Source organism: Bufo bufo, chromosome 8, assembly GCF_905171765.1.
Source record: "Bufo bufo chromosome 8, aBufBuf1.1, whole genome shotgun sequence".
NCBI lineage: Eukaryota > Metazoa > Chordata > Amphibia > Anura > Bufonidae > Bufo > Bufo bufo.
The window spans coordinates 167765749-167781088 of record NC_053396.1 but is presented as its reverse complement, the minus strand read 5'-3'; the positions used below and the strand labels follow the sequence as shown (position 1 = coordinate 167781088).

The 15340-nt window shown below is 43.5% G+C and overlaps 1 protein-coding gene across 1 annotated transcript; it reads left to right on the top strand.

The window, feature by feature from the left end:
- Positions 1–377: 377 nt before the first annotated feature.
- LOC120977284 (protein FAM162A-like) lies at positions 378–14533 on the top strand. The gene is made up of 4 exons (XM_040405139.1): positions 378–601; positions 8368–8473; positions 8774–8882; positions 14230–14533. The coding sequence occupies exons 1-4, from the start codon at positions 451–453 to the stop codon at positions 14332–14334; spliced, it is 471 nt and encodes a 156-aa protein (XP_040261073.1). The 5' UTR covers positions 378–450; the 3' UTR covers positions 14335–14533.
- The last annotated feature ends 807 nt before the right edge of the window (positions 14534–15340 follow it).

The following is a 15340-nucleotide window of genomic DNA, read 5'->3' as shown; positions in this document are numbered from 1 at the left end:
AGATAAGGTGGACAGGAGAGAGAAAGTGATATTGTGTGTGAATAAAGAGATGAGGTTTCTATGAGGGTGTGCTAATTTATGGACTGGACATGCAGTTGAAGATTACTAAACATGCATGCTCCTCACAAATGGGCTCTTCTTTAATTACTGTATCTTCAGACAGACAATGTTTTCTGTCCTGAGGCAGATGACAAGCTGTGTACGTGCCATTTGTCTTATGCAGGCTATAAAAAAGCAGCAGCTGTGTGAGCCTGTACAGACTTCAGACAATCGAAGCTGTCACTATGACTAAGGCAAAAGGTGCAGCCAGTGAGATTAGTGCCTCTATACTTCCTGAAGTGACGTTCACCACACTGCATTCCTAGTGAGCAGAAAGGAGTGCAGCCTGCAGAGTAAACCTGGCTCAGTTGTTTACAGCGGCCTAGCAGGAACCATTCCACTGTAGACACAATGTCAAGACTGATTTCTGTCTCTTTAAGATCCCTAGTGAGAGGTGTCTGTGCTCCAAGGACTAATGCAAGGGACAACCTTCACACAAGGTCATACTGCCAGAATGCCAATCCTGCCAAACCCAGCGTAACTAAAGACCAAGACTATACTGGTAAGTACAGTAGGTGTGGGGAAAATGCGCATGGATAATGTCTGCTAATCTAGTATATACCATCATCCTGTAGAGTGATTTGTAGCTTATAGAGAGTGTATTTAAGAGGCAATGTGTAAAACCAACTTCATGGGAATTTAGGATAGGGCTACAAGGTGACAAGAAGATCCTGCAGCATCACATCTAGTGACTGTCAATAGGGCGGTGATGCAATAATCGCAGAAAATCTAGAGCTCTTGGATTTTGTATCGCTGGTGAAAAGTCGCACATGACCTTGCGTTCATAGCCTAAGATAGAAGTCGCATGCGACTACAATAACGCTGGGTTCAGACCTGAGCGTTCGCGATGGAGCGCTCTGTATGCGCGATTGTACCGGCGTTTACAATCGCGCATACAGAGACAAGTGAACGCCCATTGTCGCGCGTTCCCGAAAGTCTATGTACGGGAACGCGCGACAAATTGCCACGCGCGACAAAACGCCCCAAAGAAGCTCAAGAACTTTTTTGAGTGTCGGGCGTTTTACAGCGCGATCGTACGCGCTGTAAAACGCCCAGGTGAGAACCATTCCCATTGGGAAGCATTGGTTTCTCCTTGTTGAGCGTTTTACAGCACGTAGGAACGCGCTGTAAAACGCTCAGGTGTGAAACCAGGGTTAGGCTACTTTCACTCTAGCGTTTTACTGTGTGCTGTCCGCATCCATTCCGTCCCCATAGAGAATGAATGGGTCCGCACCCGTTCCACAAAATTGCGGAACGGATGAGGACCCATTTGCGGGCATGTGAATGAACCCTTAGGCCGGATTCATGTGACCATTTTGTTTTCCATTCTTCTGATCCGTCAGAACAGAAAAATCAAATAAAAATGCATCCTGCATGGAGGACTTTTTCTCCTGTCAAAAAGAAGAGACAAAAACGGATGCAAAACGACCACAAAAGAAGCTCAAAATAAAGCACCCGTGTTATTTAATAATTATTATTTCCCGATGGATGAGAAAAACGGAAAACAAAACGATAATGTGATCCCGGCCTTACCTGCGACTTTTCTGTGATTTAGTTGTTATTGTTAGTGCGGCTATTTGACGACATTGATCGCTAAATATCCAGACCTGATGGATTTTGTGTTGCAAGTTGCACATGACTCTTAGGGTACGGCTACACGGCGACATGGTGCGCAACATTTCATATGATGATTATCAATAGTGTTACGATGCGGCAGTCGCAGAAAATCAAGACATGCTGGATTTGGTGTTGCAGGTCGCATGTCACGTGCAACTTCTCATCTATTGGCTTTAATGGAAGTTGCATACGCCAAGTGACTCGCCAGAAATTTGCCCTTTTTTAACAGTTCTAAAATAGACAGCAAGTTGCAGACAAGTAACACATATTTTTCTGTCGTGCAACTTTTCTGCAACTTGGACTCACATATGTCACCGTATAACTATACCATTAGGCTGGGGCTATACGGCGACAAAAAGAGACTCGCATTGAAGTCACTGGAGTTAAATTCGCCTGTGACCTGTGACACAAAATCCATCAGGTCTGGATTTTTACACCATGTCACATGGCAACACTTTTGCTAATCATATGCCATAAAAAAAGTCATACAGTAGCCCCAACCTTACTCCGCTTTTCTGTTTTTACAGCCGAATCACAGCTCTAAACTTAGTTCTGAAGGAGTGCATTGTTTTAACCCTTTCACTGCTAGAGGTTTTGAGTAGTATTCATACTTTTGACATCCACAGAATAAAAATAAAAAAATAAAACTCTATTACACACCCATATCCACATAAAGATGATACCTTGTACAACGCAGGGGAGGACATACCGCCTGTGTAGCCGTTTAGGCTGCGCAGGGGCCCAGTGTGGGAGGTGGGCCATTTTTGACCGGCGGCAGGGCAGCAGAAGTGATGATGAGCGGTTCCATTGTGGAAGCGCTCATCTCTATATTCATCTGTATCGCTGTCCTCAGTTCCTCTGATAGGCTGCAGGCCTAGTGCCTGTAGCTATCAGAGGCTGGTGCGTCAAGCAGCGCGGGACACAAGCTGGAAGAGGCCTACATCACATAACTGAAAGCAGCATGGAGGTAAGTATGTGAGTTTATTGTTTTCATTATTTTTAGTATAGTATAGTATGGCAAGAAGGGGGGTTGGGGGCCCTATACACTGGCACATTATGGGAGGCACTATATAGAAGAGGGAGCACTTTGGGGGCCCTATATACTGGCACATTATGGGGGGCACTATGGAGAAGGGGGAGAAGGAGCACTTTGGGGGCCCTATATACTGGCACATTATGGGGGCACTATGTGAGGCAGTCTATAGGGGCATTTTATACTGGTACATTATGGAGGGGACTATGGGGACGGGAAAGGAGCACTATGGTGGCATCTTCTGGGGGTGCTATATTGGAGTATTTTATACTGGCACAAATTATAAGGGCACTATGGGCACCTAAGCTCAACTGGTGGCACTAAGTGTTTTTTGTAGTGGCACACAGTACGGGTCATTGGAACACATGAGGGTACTCTGGGTGCAGCGACCGGGTCCACAGGGGCTACACTTGTGGCACGGTGGGACGATGGGGGTAGTAGTTAATTTACTCACGGTTAGCAGAGCCTCCCTGGGCCGGCGTGCAGTGATGGGAAGGACGGCACCAGTTCCTTCGGGGCACTCTCTGTTTGTCCAGGGAATCCTGCTAGACAGTGTTTGAGGTGCCCTGAGTGGAAGGGGTTTTTGTTAAGGTGCCTTGGCGGCAGGGTCCCTGGTGTTCGGGACGCCAGCACCGTTAGGTGCAAAAGAAAAGTGATAAACTGTGTACAGACCTTGCATGAAGTTCAATAGCAGCTTTATTTGAATAAACGTTTCTCCAACTGTTTATAGACTATCTTGGCTCCAGCAGGCGTTACCATTAACTCTGGCAGGCAAACAAACTTGAATCTGCTACATCTGTTGTTCTCTGGCTCTGCTGTGCTGACAAGCTCAAATGGAATCTTTGCTTTCTGCTTTAGGCTGCAACTTCTCTCTCTGTAGTCTGACTCTAGCTTAATCCAGGGAACTTTTCCTCCTGGCTGATGACGCTCCAAGCTGTGGCCTCCATATCCAGCAGAGCTGAAGGTGCTCTAACTGGATTAGGCAGGACACGTCCAGGAGGGACGTGGACCTGCTTCCTCCCTTGGCAGGGGGTGACTCTCAACTCACTCTAAATAACTAGTCTCCTCTCCTTAGAGAGGGTTTAGAATGGAAAGAAGGGTTCCATTCTCTGCTACCTTAGCACTGCCATGTTTGCTGCCACCTCTGGTGAATCAGGCACATTACATCTGAACATAACCTTTAGGCCTCCTGCACAGGGCCGTTTTTTTTTCCCGTTTACTGGCCGTTTTTTGCGTTACGTATACGGTCCGTATACGGAACCATTCATTTTAATGGTTCCGCAAAAAAAAAAGAATGTACTCCGTATGCATTCCGTTTCCGTATTTCCGTTTTTCCGTTCCGTTTTAACATAGAACATGTCCTATTATTGCCCGCAAATCACGTTCCGTGGCTCCATTCAAGTCAATGGGTCCGCAAAAAAAACGGAACACATACGGAAATGCATCCGTATGTCTTCCGTTTCCATTCCGTTTTTTGCTGAACCATCTATTGAAAATGTTATGCCCAGCCCAATTTTATCTATGTAATTACTGTATACTGTATATGCCATACGGAAAAACGGAACGGAAAAACGGAACAGAAACGGAAACATAACTGAAACAATAAACGGAACAACGGATCCGTGAAAAACGGACCGCAAAAAACTGAAAAAGCCATACGGCCGTGTGCAGGAGGCCTTACTTAATAACTTGCCTCAGAGTCATCAGTACAGTTCATTTATATGGTAAAGATGATAATCCAAATAATATCTCAACTGTAATCCTAGTAACAGGCTTGACAATGGGTTTCTTAAGATTGTCCTTCAGTAGGCAGGAAAGGTTCTTTCTTATATCTGTTTAATACTATGTCCATACTCTAGCAACCAGGTACTGGATATAATAACTTCTTACTTGTTGTTAGCAATCCACAGGGTGGTCTCCCTAACGGCAGGCAAAAACCTCTGCTCCATTCTTTGTACAGGATGCTTTTATAAACTCTGGTCCACAATGTCCATAGAGGCATGTGGTAATAGACAACTTTGCGCTTAGTCATCCGGCTGTGTCTAGATGCTTTTAGGCTTCTACCGCTCACTAGTGCTGTGGAGTCCATAAACTAATGCTGCTTCTATCTCCACTAGACTTGCTCTATAGTTGCTCTTTGGTTCATGCTAGGTAGCTGTAAGGAATATGTCCACACTTCCTCAGCTTGATCAGGGCCAAGGGGCTAAAGTGGCAGCTATATATTGGACTTGTGCTGTTCCACACCTTCATTAACTTCCTACCTTCTCCTTTACTGTTCTACTTCCTCTCTGTTCTTCCCAGTATTAGCAAACCCTCATCTCTCTCTCTCTCTCTGTCTCTCTCTCTCTATATATATATATATATATATACACTGCTAAAAAAAATAAAGGGAACACAAAAATAACACATCCTAGATCTGAATTAATTAAATATTCTTCTGAAATACTTTGTTCTTTACATAGTTGAATGTGCTGACAACAAAATCACACAAAAAATATGGAAATCAAATTTTTTAACCCATGGAGGTCTGGATTTGGAGTCACCCTCAAAATTAAAGTGGAAAAACACACTACAGGCTGATCCAACTTTGATGTAATGTCCTTAAAACAAGTCAAAATGAGGCTCAGTAGTGTGTGTGGCCTCCACGTGCCTGTATGACCTCCCTACAATGCCTGTGCATGCTCCTGATGAGGTGGCGGACGGTCTCCGGAGGGATCTCCTCCCAGACCTGGACTAAAGCATCTGCTAACTCCTGGACAGTCTGTGGTGCAACGTGACGTTGGTGGATAGAGCGAGACGTGATGTCCCAGATGTGCTCAATTGGATTCAGGTCTGGGGAACGGGCGGGCCAGTCCATAGCATTAATGCCTTCGTCTTGCAGGAACTGCTGACACACTCCAGCCACATGAGGTCTAGCATTGTCTTGCATTAGGAGGAACCCAGGGCCAACCGCACTAGCATATGGTCTCACAAGGGGTCTGAGGATCTCATCTCGGTACCTAATGGCAGTCAGGCTACCTCTGGCGAGCACATGGAGGGCTGTGCGGCCCTCCAAAGAAATGCCACCCCACACCATTACTGACCCAATGCCAAACCGGTCATGCTGGAGGATGTTGCAGGCAGCAGAACGTTCTCCACGGCGTCTCCAGACTCTGTCATTTCTGTCACATGTGCTCAGTGTGAACCTGCTTTCATCTGTGAAGAGCACAGGGCGCCAGTGGCGAATTTGCCAATCTTGGTGTTTTCTGGCAAATGCCAAACGTCCTGCACGGTGTTGGGCTGTAAGCACAACCCCCACCTGTGGACATAGGGCCCTCATATCACCCTCATGGAGTCTGTTTCTGACCGTTTGAGCAGACACATGCACATTTGTGGCCTGCTAGAGGTCATTTTGCAGGTCTCTGGCAGTGCTCCTCCTGTTCCTCCTTGCACAAAGGTGGAGGTAGCGGTCCTGCTGCTGGGTTGTTGCCCTCCTATGGCCTCCTCCACGTCTCCTGATGTACTGGCCTGTCTCCTGGTAGCGCCTCCATGCTCTGGACACTACGCTGACAGACACAGCAAACCTTCTTGCCACAGCTCGCATTGATGTGCCATCCTGGATAAGCTGCACTACCTGAGCCACTTGTGTGGGTTGTAGACTCCGTCTCATGCTACCACTAGAGTGAAAGCACCGGCAGCATTCAAAAGTGACCAAAACATCAGCCAGGAAGCATAGGAACTGAGAAGTGGTCAGGTCACCACCTGCAGAACCACTCCTTTATTGGGGGTGTCTTGCTAATTGCCTATAATTTCCACCTGTTGTCTATCCCATTTGCACAACAGCATGTGAAATTGATTGTCACTCAGTGTTGCTTCCTAAGTGGACAGTTTGATTTCACAGAAGTGTGATTGACTTGGAGTTACATTGTGTTGTTTAAGTGTTCCCTTTATTTTTTTGAGCAGTGTATATATATATATATATATATATACATAGAGAGAGAGAGAGAGAGAGAGAGAGAGAGATGGTGCCAGCACCACCTATGGGTAAATAGATGTAATGACACTAAAACAGCCTGCTATGAGGAATTACAGCTTGATACAACAATACATTTGGTATACATATGCCCAAAGTTATACAGGGGCCCAAAACCATTACTGAGTGGGACACTGCATGGGGACATTGGCTCTACTGTGGACACTAAGAGGAGGATTTTTTTTTTTTTTACTGCCACACAACGGGGCATTTTTTGTACTGGCGCACATTTTAAGGGGGTGTTTTTCTACTGTCACACATAAAGAGAATTATTACTACCGGGGAATTATGGTGGGCTTTATTAGAACTGGAGGACTATGGGAGCATTATTACTTGTGGGACACACTTACTGTTGGGGGCCCTGTGGGAGCATTATTACTACTAAATGCACTCTGGCAGAGAATTATTACTATTGTTGGGACTTTGGGAGCACTATTTCTGTGGGGAGCACCCTGGCACAGTATCAGCTTATAACAATTCTTTTTGGGGACATTATGTATACACTATACACTATTAGTGTCAGGGGCACTATTTGCTGGGTGCTGTTATTTTTAGGGCATTGTGTTCCAATAATTATTGAAGGGGGCACTATCTGTGTGTAACTAGTATTTTCAGGGGGTTTATCTGTTTCTGCAGTATAGTTTTTGGGAGCACAGCGTCTCAGTATTGGGGGTTGCAGGATGGGATGTTGAGAAGGTGGGAGGATGATGGAAAAGTAGGAAACTAAGATGTCTGTCAAACTCTGCAGAGACGTGAGATGGCTGAAAGAAATCATCATGGTGGTCTGGTCTGAATGGAGAAGATGAAGAAAGAGAACATCTACATCAAAGGAGAGGTCACTGGGTGTAAGAGGTATGTGGCGCTGTATTAGGCAACTTTCACATCTGTGTTAGTGATTCTGGCAGGCTGTTCCAGCTGAGAACAGCCTGCCGGAATTCCCTGCATCTGGCACTGCTGGATGCAGACAGAATGCCCGCCAGCCCCATTAACTATAATGGGGTATGGCAGAGATCCGGCCACAATCTGGCAAAAATGCAGAGAATCAGTGGGACACAAACTGCTGCATGATGTGGTTTGTGTCCTGCCGATTCCTTGCAATTTCTGCCGAATCAGGTGGCCGGATCGTACTGCCACAGGTGCGAAAGTAGCCTTACCCTGTATGTATTGCTGTATGTAACGTTAGGATGGAATAGGTTAGGTTGAGAATTTGGCATGGGGGGTGGGGGGCCCAGGCACATTTTTTGCACAGGGGCCCTCTGCTGTCTGTGTCCACCCCTGGTACAATGTGAAGTGTGACACAGTGCTTTACACTCATAAGCATCTTCAGGCAAAGTGTAATGCTTAAAGGGGCTGTGCATCTTTGCCCTTTTTGGGCATATTTACCTTATTCCCGCCACTGGCTCCTTGCTACTTCTCTCCCCTGCCTCAGCTACTCCGCATCACTCCCAGGATGTCAACTTCCATTTTGACTCCTCTGCAGCCAACCACTGGTCACAGCAGTGTCCTGCTGCCCTTGCGTCATGTCAAATGGTCACGTTACGCAAAGGAAGCAGGTCACCTGTTTTGTATCTATTATGTTTATTTATTCATTTTTTTATGTATTCAGGCCACCATCTGTATAGAAATGAGAGAAGACCAACAGACTTTGATAAGAAGGTGCTAGTGTGGTCCGGGCGTTTCAAGAAACAGGAAGAAATACCGGAATTTGTCTCGTGAGTATTATTGTTTTTTCCCAGAGCTTCTAAATGAAGATGGAGAGTTTCATCCACAAATTTGATGTTCCTAGTTTTAGGGTACATTCACATGACTGAAAAAAAAGGACATATATATAGTGCCCCCAGACACCACATCACCCGACCCCAGCCATTATAATGCCAGCAAATAAAATACAATACTCACCTCACCACAGGCACTCCCCCGAACACTCACTCCCGACTGGGAATGGCAGGACCTGATGCTCCACGCTCACTTGGCCAGTATGCAGTGCTGAAATTTTTTTGTGTTTTTTCTAGGTGGGAGGTAGTTTCAGCTGCGAGAAGCAATATCCGGATAAAGATCTGCACGGGGATGATAATTTTCACCATTGTTGGATGTATTTTTATGGTGCGATCTGGAAAGAAGGTTAGTGCTCGAAACAAGAGTTATTCACTTTTGATTTTTCTTTTCTTTTATAATTAAAATACAACAAATGACTGTAGTAATAATAATAATAATAATAATAATAATAATAAAAATCAAATAAAGATTTTAGAAAAAGGTTTAAAATCAAAAATAGTAAAAAAATTTAACCTTCAAATAAAAATTGAAACAATGCAAAACATATTTGATATCACCACATTCATAATGGTGCATATAATTAATTTTAAAATGTTATTTATACTGCACAGTGAATGCTGAAAAAATAATCTCCAAAACGTGGCGTAATTGTCACTATTTGCCGCCTAAAAAGTAATAAAAGCTAATCAACTAGTTTTGTGTGGGCCAAAATGGTACTTTTGAATATGACTTGTGGAATAAAAACACTAACCCTAGAAGTCAAAGCTCTTAGAAAGTGGCAATGCAAATATACTGTACATTTTATAGATGTAGAAGATTTAGTTCTAGTGTCATTTACACTTTACAATGAATGGAGTAAAAAAATAAAACTTAAAAAATTGCAGAAATTATGTTTTTTTTCTCTTGAGCTTAACAAGGGACAAAAAATTGTGATGTCATCATATGTGGTGGAGCATGACTATTCTGACTCCGATTGTTGTAATAGCGAGTTATCCCTAGTGAGACCTCTATGCTTATATAACCACTGCGGACAATCCTTATCAGATAGCTTGAACTCACCAACACCAAGTTTATCTGTGTAAGATGCTCTATTCTGTAAGCCAGATAACAGAGTACAGCAGAACAGATGTATTCCGGTATTATGCTTTTATAAGCTTACATGAGAATACTAGATAGGAGCATATAACCAAATATAGAATATAATATAATATAAACTATATAGATTTTTACTGCGTAGCAGCACAATGACATCATTCATCATTGACATCATTCATCATCTTCTACCCAACCGTGAACTATAAAGTTTGATGAAAGAGGACCAATGGTTTCTTGCTATTTTTGATTATGAATAGGAATAAGTGAACTCGTGGAAGTTCAGGTTCGCCGAGTTCGGATTTCAGGTCACACGGGGACCCTAACTTCACTTTATTATTTTCTGTTATAACATTGTCACAACGGAAAATAATAGCATTCTTAAGACAGAATGCTAAATAAAATGGCCATTGAGGGGTTAAAAATCATTAAAAAAAAACCTCACCTCATCCACTTGATCGTGCAGCCGGTATCCTCTTCTTTCTTCAGGACCTGCAAAAGGACCTGCGATGACGTCACCACGCTCACCACGTGGTGAGCGCAGTGACGTCACCGCAGGTCCTGCTGAATGAAGATAGAAGGTGACCATGTTATAACGGAAAATAATAAAATCACCCTGTGGCGAAACCAACCTCGCCACTGGGTTTTGGAGAGGCCTGTTTAAAAGCCTCTTGCCTCAGGATTATGGCCCATACTAACTTTTAAACCCCTAAACCTATTCAAGTGAATTCTGGATAGGTTTGTCCCCAAGTTATACTGTTTAAATTGATGTAAGTTATATGTATGGACAATGTAAACTCACAAAGTTGTAACAATTTATAATAAGTGTAACTTGTCAGCTTGGGAGATAGTTGAGTGGATAGACAGAGGGGAGGAATATGCTGGGTGTGTTTCCATTGTCCCATTGTGTGTTTAAATGGTGATTTCTGTCCTGTTGTTCCCACATGTGTATTGGCGATTTCCCTTTGTCCTGAGACATAATTGGATTGCTCCTCGGTTGTCTCCAGGACAGAGAGGAGGAAACCATGATGCATTGTGGGGATGTGTTGTGTCTGTATCCTGAATTGCTACCTATCTGTCCTGTGTCGCAGTCTCCCTTCTGGTCCCCTAGGGGCGTGAACGATTGGTTGCTGTACTTACATTGTATGTGTTGTAATATATTGATTGGTTGTATTTCAAAACCCTGTGGGCAGTACTATGTTTTTGGTTTGTGAATAAAAGAGGCTGTACGTGAAGTACAGTCAGACCACTGCTTGACCCTCAACACGGAGCCTTGTCTCGTTATTGGGGGGATCCGCTGTATGCTGTTAGAGACTGATTGCCAGGAGTGTAAGCTGATTCCTGTTCGTCTGCTAGCAGCTATTCGTGAGGTTCCAGCTTAGAGTGCTATTTTGTATCCAGTTCGGGAGGTCGGTGTTCTGCAGTAGCTGGGCCTGTCTCTCAGAAAGGGGCATATCGCCTAAACGGATTTTAACCCCTTGTCTGCTGAAACGGTCCGTTACACACCCGAACACCGAACCCGAACTTCAGTGAAAAAGTCCGGATTCGGATCCGGGTACTCGAACTTACCAACCCAAACTTTGCACTTTGGGTTTGCTCGACCCTAATTATGAATAAAAATGTTAGAGCAGACAGGGACATTATAGAAAATAGCGAACTTTAAACAACCTAAATAGCATACAGCACCGACTGTTTGGTGGCTACTACATCTGGACAGTACCAGCTGCTGCAATAAACATATTGGGTGTTGGTTTACCAAGCAATGTAATGAAGGGAATAGGCCCCCCATGTAAAATCTGAAACAGTAGCAATGTAATGCAAATGGAAGGTTGTGAATTTGTAAAGGGAGCAGTGGTGTCATATGTCGTCATAGTATCCAGGTACCCCTTACAAAAAATTTGAAGATATTTTTTGTCCCTAAGTGGTATGTGTGGCTTCTCACTCTAGGATGGCAGAAGGAATCTGGAGGACACCGCTCTAACTTAAGCAAAGCAGTGTTTACTTACGTGGGGGGACACACTTACAGTTACAACAGCCTTGGATAGGCAACAACCTTAGGCTACATTCACACGATGGTATGTGTTTTGCGGTCTGCAAATTGCGGGTCCGCAAAAAAAGCAGATGTCTGTATGGCATCCGTTTTTTTGGTGGATCCATTGTAACAATGCCTATCCTTGTCCACAAAACAAACTAGTATAGGAAATGTTCTATTTTGTTTGTGGGGCTATGGAATGTACATACGGGTGCGGATAGCACACGGTGTGCTGTTCACATTTTTTGCGAACCCAATGAAATGAATGGATTCTAATTAGGGATGACCGACCGAAATCCCATAAAAATTTGTTCCAATACTGTACTGAGCAGGAGCTCCATACAGTATTAGAATGTATTGGCTCCGATTAACCGAAGTTATTGCTTCTCGAAGTCTCGCGAAGTAATAACTTCATAAATTAATTTGTACTGTAAAAAACCATTTCCCGAACTCGGGTTCGGTTCCAAGGTACCACTTTGCGAAGCAATAACTTCGGCTCAACGGAGCCAATACATTGTGGAATTCTGACACCCGGCCTTCTCAGCTTGATAAAGGGCACCAAACTGGGCCCGAAACGTTGCAATAAGCAATAAATATAACTCTGAGATTGTACCACTGGAAAAATAAATGTTGAATTGAAGCTATATGCCGTCTTTGGTGTGCTGTCTCCACACTATTGATACAAGTTATTTATAGACACCTTGGGTGGAAGGAGTCGGAGGGGACGTGCACCCACAAAAGCCACTGATAAGACGTGTGCTGAGGTCTTGTTGTGACTGTACGGAGCTCCTGCTCTGTACAGTACTGGAACGAAGTTTTATGCGAATCGCCTTCGGATGTTTCATCCTAAGTTGATTCGCTCATCCCTAGTTCTAATCCAATCTGCAGAAATAACGGAATGGACACGGAAACAAAATACATTTGTGTGAATGTAGCCTTAGTGGCTACAGTCTCTCAATGATGGCACAGGCTTAGTTACAGGCAACAGGATAAACTGGTACACTGTCTCTTTAAGTGGCAGCACATACGTTACTGTTCTTTTAAGAAAGAACAACTCACTCTTTTCCTCTGACTTGTACTCCACGTAATCACTCAAAAACTGTATACAGTTATAGGGTGTTCCCCTTGTCTTCAGTGCAGTCTTTGCAATGTCCTTTACATCCTGCCCAAAGAATATGACTTCCTCAGATTGTTAGTATGCAGCCACAGTCTGCCTATGACATCATCATTATATTTTCTTGCCTTGGTCTTAATACCTGCATAGTGTTTCATCCAGTATACATTTACCATTCCCTCAGTGACGTCTCACAGCAGCTTAAAGGCACAGTACATGGTATATCACACAACATGGCATATCACATTGGGGCAAGTGCTACTAGCGTGTTCTTGCAACAGTCACTTTACAGTTCAACTTGGCGGTATTGCCACTGCAACAGGGTGAAACAATAACCCATAACAACAGTTACTGTAAAGGATATGGTCTTCTTTGTAAAATGTGCAATGTTGATTACCTGGCCTCTTACACATTCACCAGATCAATGTTTGTGAATGAAATATCATAGATTACACCTGCCAATGCCTAAGAGGGGATCCCTAGGAATTAGATAAGATGGCTTCCATCAACCTGTCCTATTATGCGATTAGTATGGGTTCTGTCCACTTGCAGTACTTTCTTTGGCCCCCTGCCTTCAGGTTACGTTGCTGAGCTTTCCTGTCAGGCTTCTCAGTCTGACAGCATATCTTATCTACTATCATTCCATTACTATCTACTGTACAACAGTACAGTACCGCTCTACAGTAGATAGTAATGATGCAGTCCTTCCTACGATATTCCATTATGGCTGAACAGCCTAAAAGGAACAGGGACCCTGCCACCTTATATAATTCCCAGAGAAACCCTTTAAGCCAATCATAGACTTTAGATGTATGTTGGCAAAACCTGAAGATTTGGGGCTCGACCTGCCAACCATCTATTCTGTATGGGGAACTCCTGACTCTCCCCTTGGGCAGATTTCAGATTTCAGGGGAGAGAAAAGTCTGGCATTTTGGGTTTCAACATGCCCAATTCTTTAGTTTTCAGGGAGATAAGCTACCCCTCAGAGATGTTCTCCCTTCTTCCATGCCGATGTATGGTGGGGGATCAGAAGATGCAGCTGTTAGTCCAACACTCGTTTGGCCCAACAGTTATCTCAAGTATAAGGCCGGCTTAGGGTTGGACTGATCCACCATAATACCGGAGGAACCTCTGGTAGGCTCAAGCTTTGACAAAATATTGGACCCCGAATATTAAAGAGCTCCTAAGGTCCAGCAGAAGACAATTTCATTTGGAGTTGACCTCAGAACCAATAACCACCAGATGTCCTATAAACATTCTTGTTGATTAGTCCTGCATGTGCACTAATATCAAAATGTACATGTGCACATGTCAGGTATACACAAAGGGTGGGCCTTCAATATTATTTGCTCAGGTGGACACAAGGAAATTCATTACGATGCTGAGCCAGCTTTACTCTGTGTTCCCTCATGTAGAAAATTCTGTTAGTTACAATATTTTTGTACTTTCTCCAGGCTCTCAAGGAAGACAAAACACTGCTCCATATGAATATAGAAAAGAAGGCAAAGTGGAGAGAGGATGCAGCACAAGATCAGTCTTCTTCCTTCAAAAGTCATTAACCAGAAGTTATTGAAGTTTTGTAACCTTTTCTTGTAGTTGCAATGCCTTTATGTATTTCATAGGAAGACTATAACTTTATTTTATGTCTGGGATTAGTATGTCTAAATAAATATGTTTCCAGGTACAGCTTCTCTTTCCATCTCTTCAAGCCCTAGAGTACATGTCAGTGTTGACCTTACTGTTCTCTGCTGTATTTTTAAGATGCCAAGAGTTGTTACTTGGTAGAGCACAGATCAGTGTTGAAAGTTACATATACCTGTAGATAAATATTCTTGACTTCCATTCCAGAGAACTGTGATATTTTGGAGACAGTTTCTGAAGCTTTTGGATTTTTAGACATTTTTTTACTTAAAACAAACTACTTTGCCTGGATGTAAAAATAAGATTAATTATACACAGGAAAATCTTATATGTTTGGTATAATGTTATTTCTTGGTTTAAGGGAACCTGTCACTAGTATTATGCTGACTGAACTACAGATAGCTTGCAATTAAAATAAGCTACCTCTTTACAGAGAAGTATGTTTTAATCTGAAATGCTACATATGTTTGGTGAAAATGGAGCTGTGCCTCAGGAGAAGAGTCCAGGCCCAGAAAGAAGAGTCCGGACATAGGGAGAAGAGTCCAGGCACAGGAAGATGAGTTCAATGTGTAACTTCCTTTACGCTCTACTCGGCTTGTGACTCTCCCTACTTGTTCCTGGACTCTTCTGCCTGTGTCCTGACTCTTCTTCCTGTGTGTAGACTTCTTCCTGGGCCATGCTGCTTGCTCTTAAAACAATGGTGTGTTTCTCAGACATACTGTAGTGTAGCATTTCAGAATAAACCAAACAAATGAGGGAGCTTGTTGGAACTTCATGTTTTGGGCAGGATGAAACAACTGGCAGGTTCCCTTTATAAGACATATTGGGAATGCCTAAGGCTAGTTTCATACCTTATTCAGCAAGTCCATTAAAAAATTTATGCAACTTACTGTACAGAGCCTACGTTATGACTGGAAGAAAAGA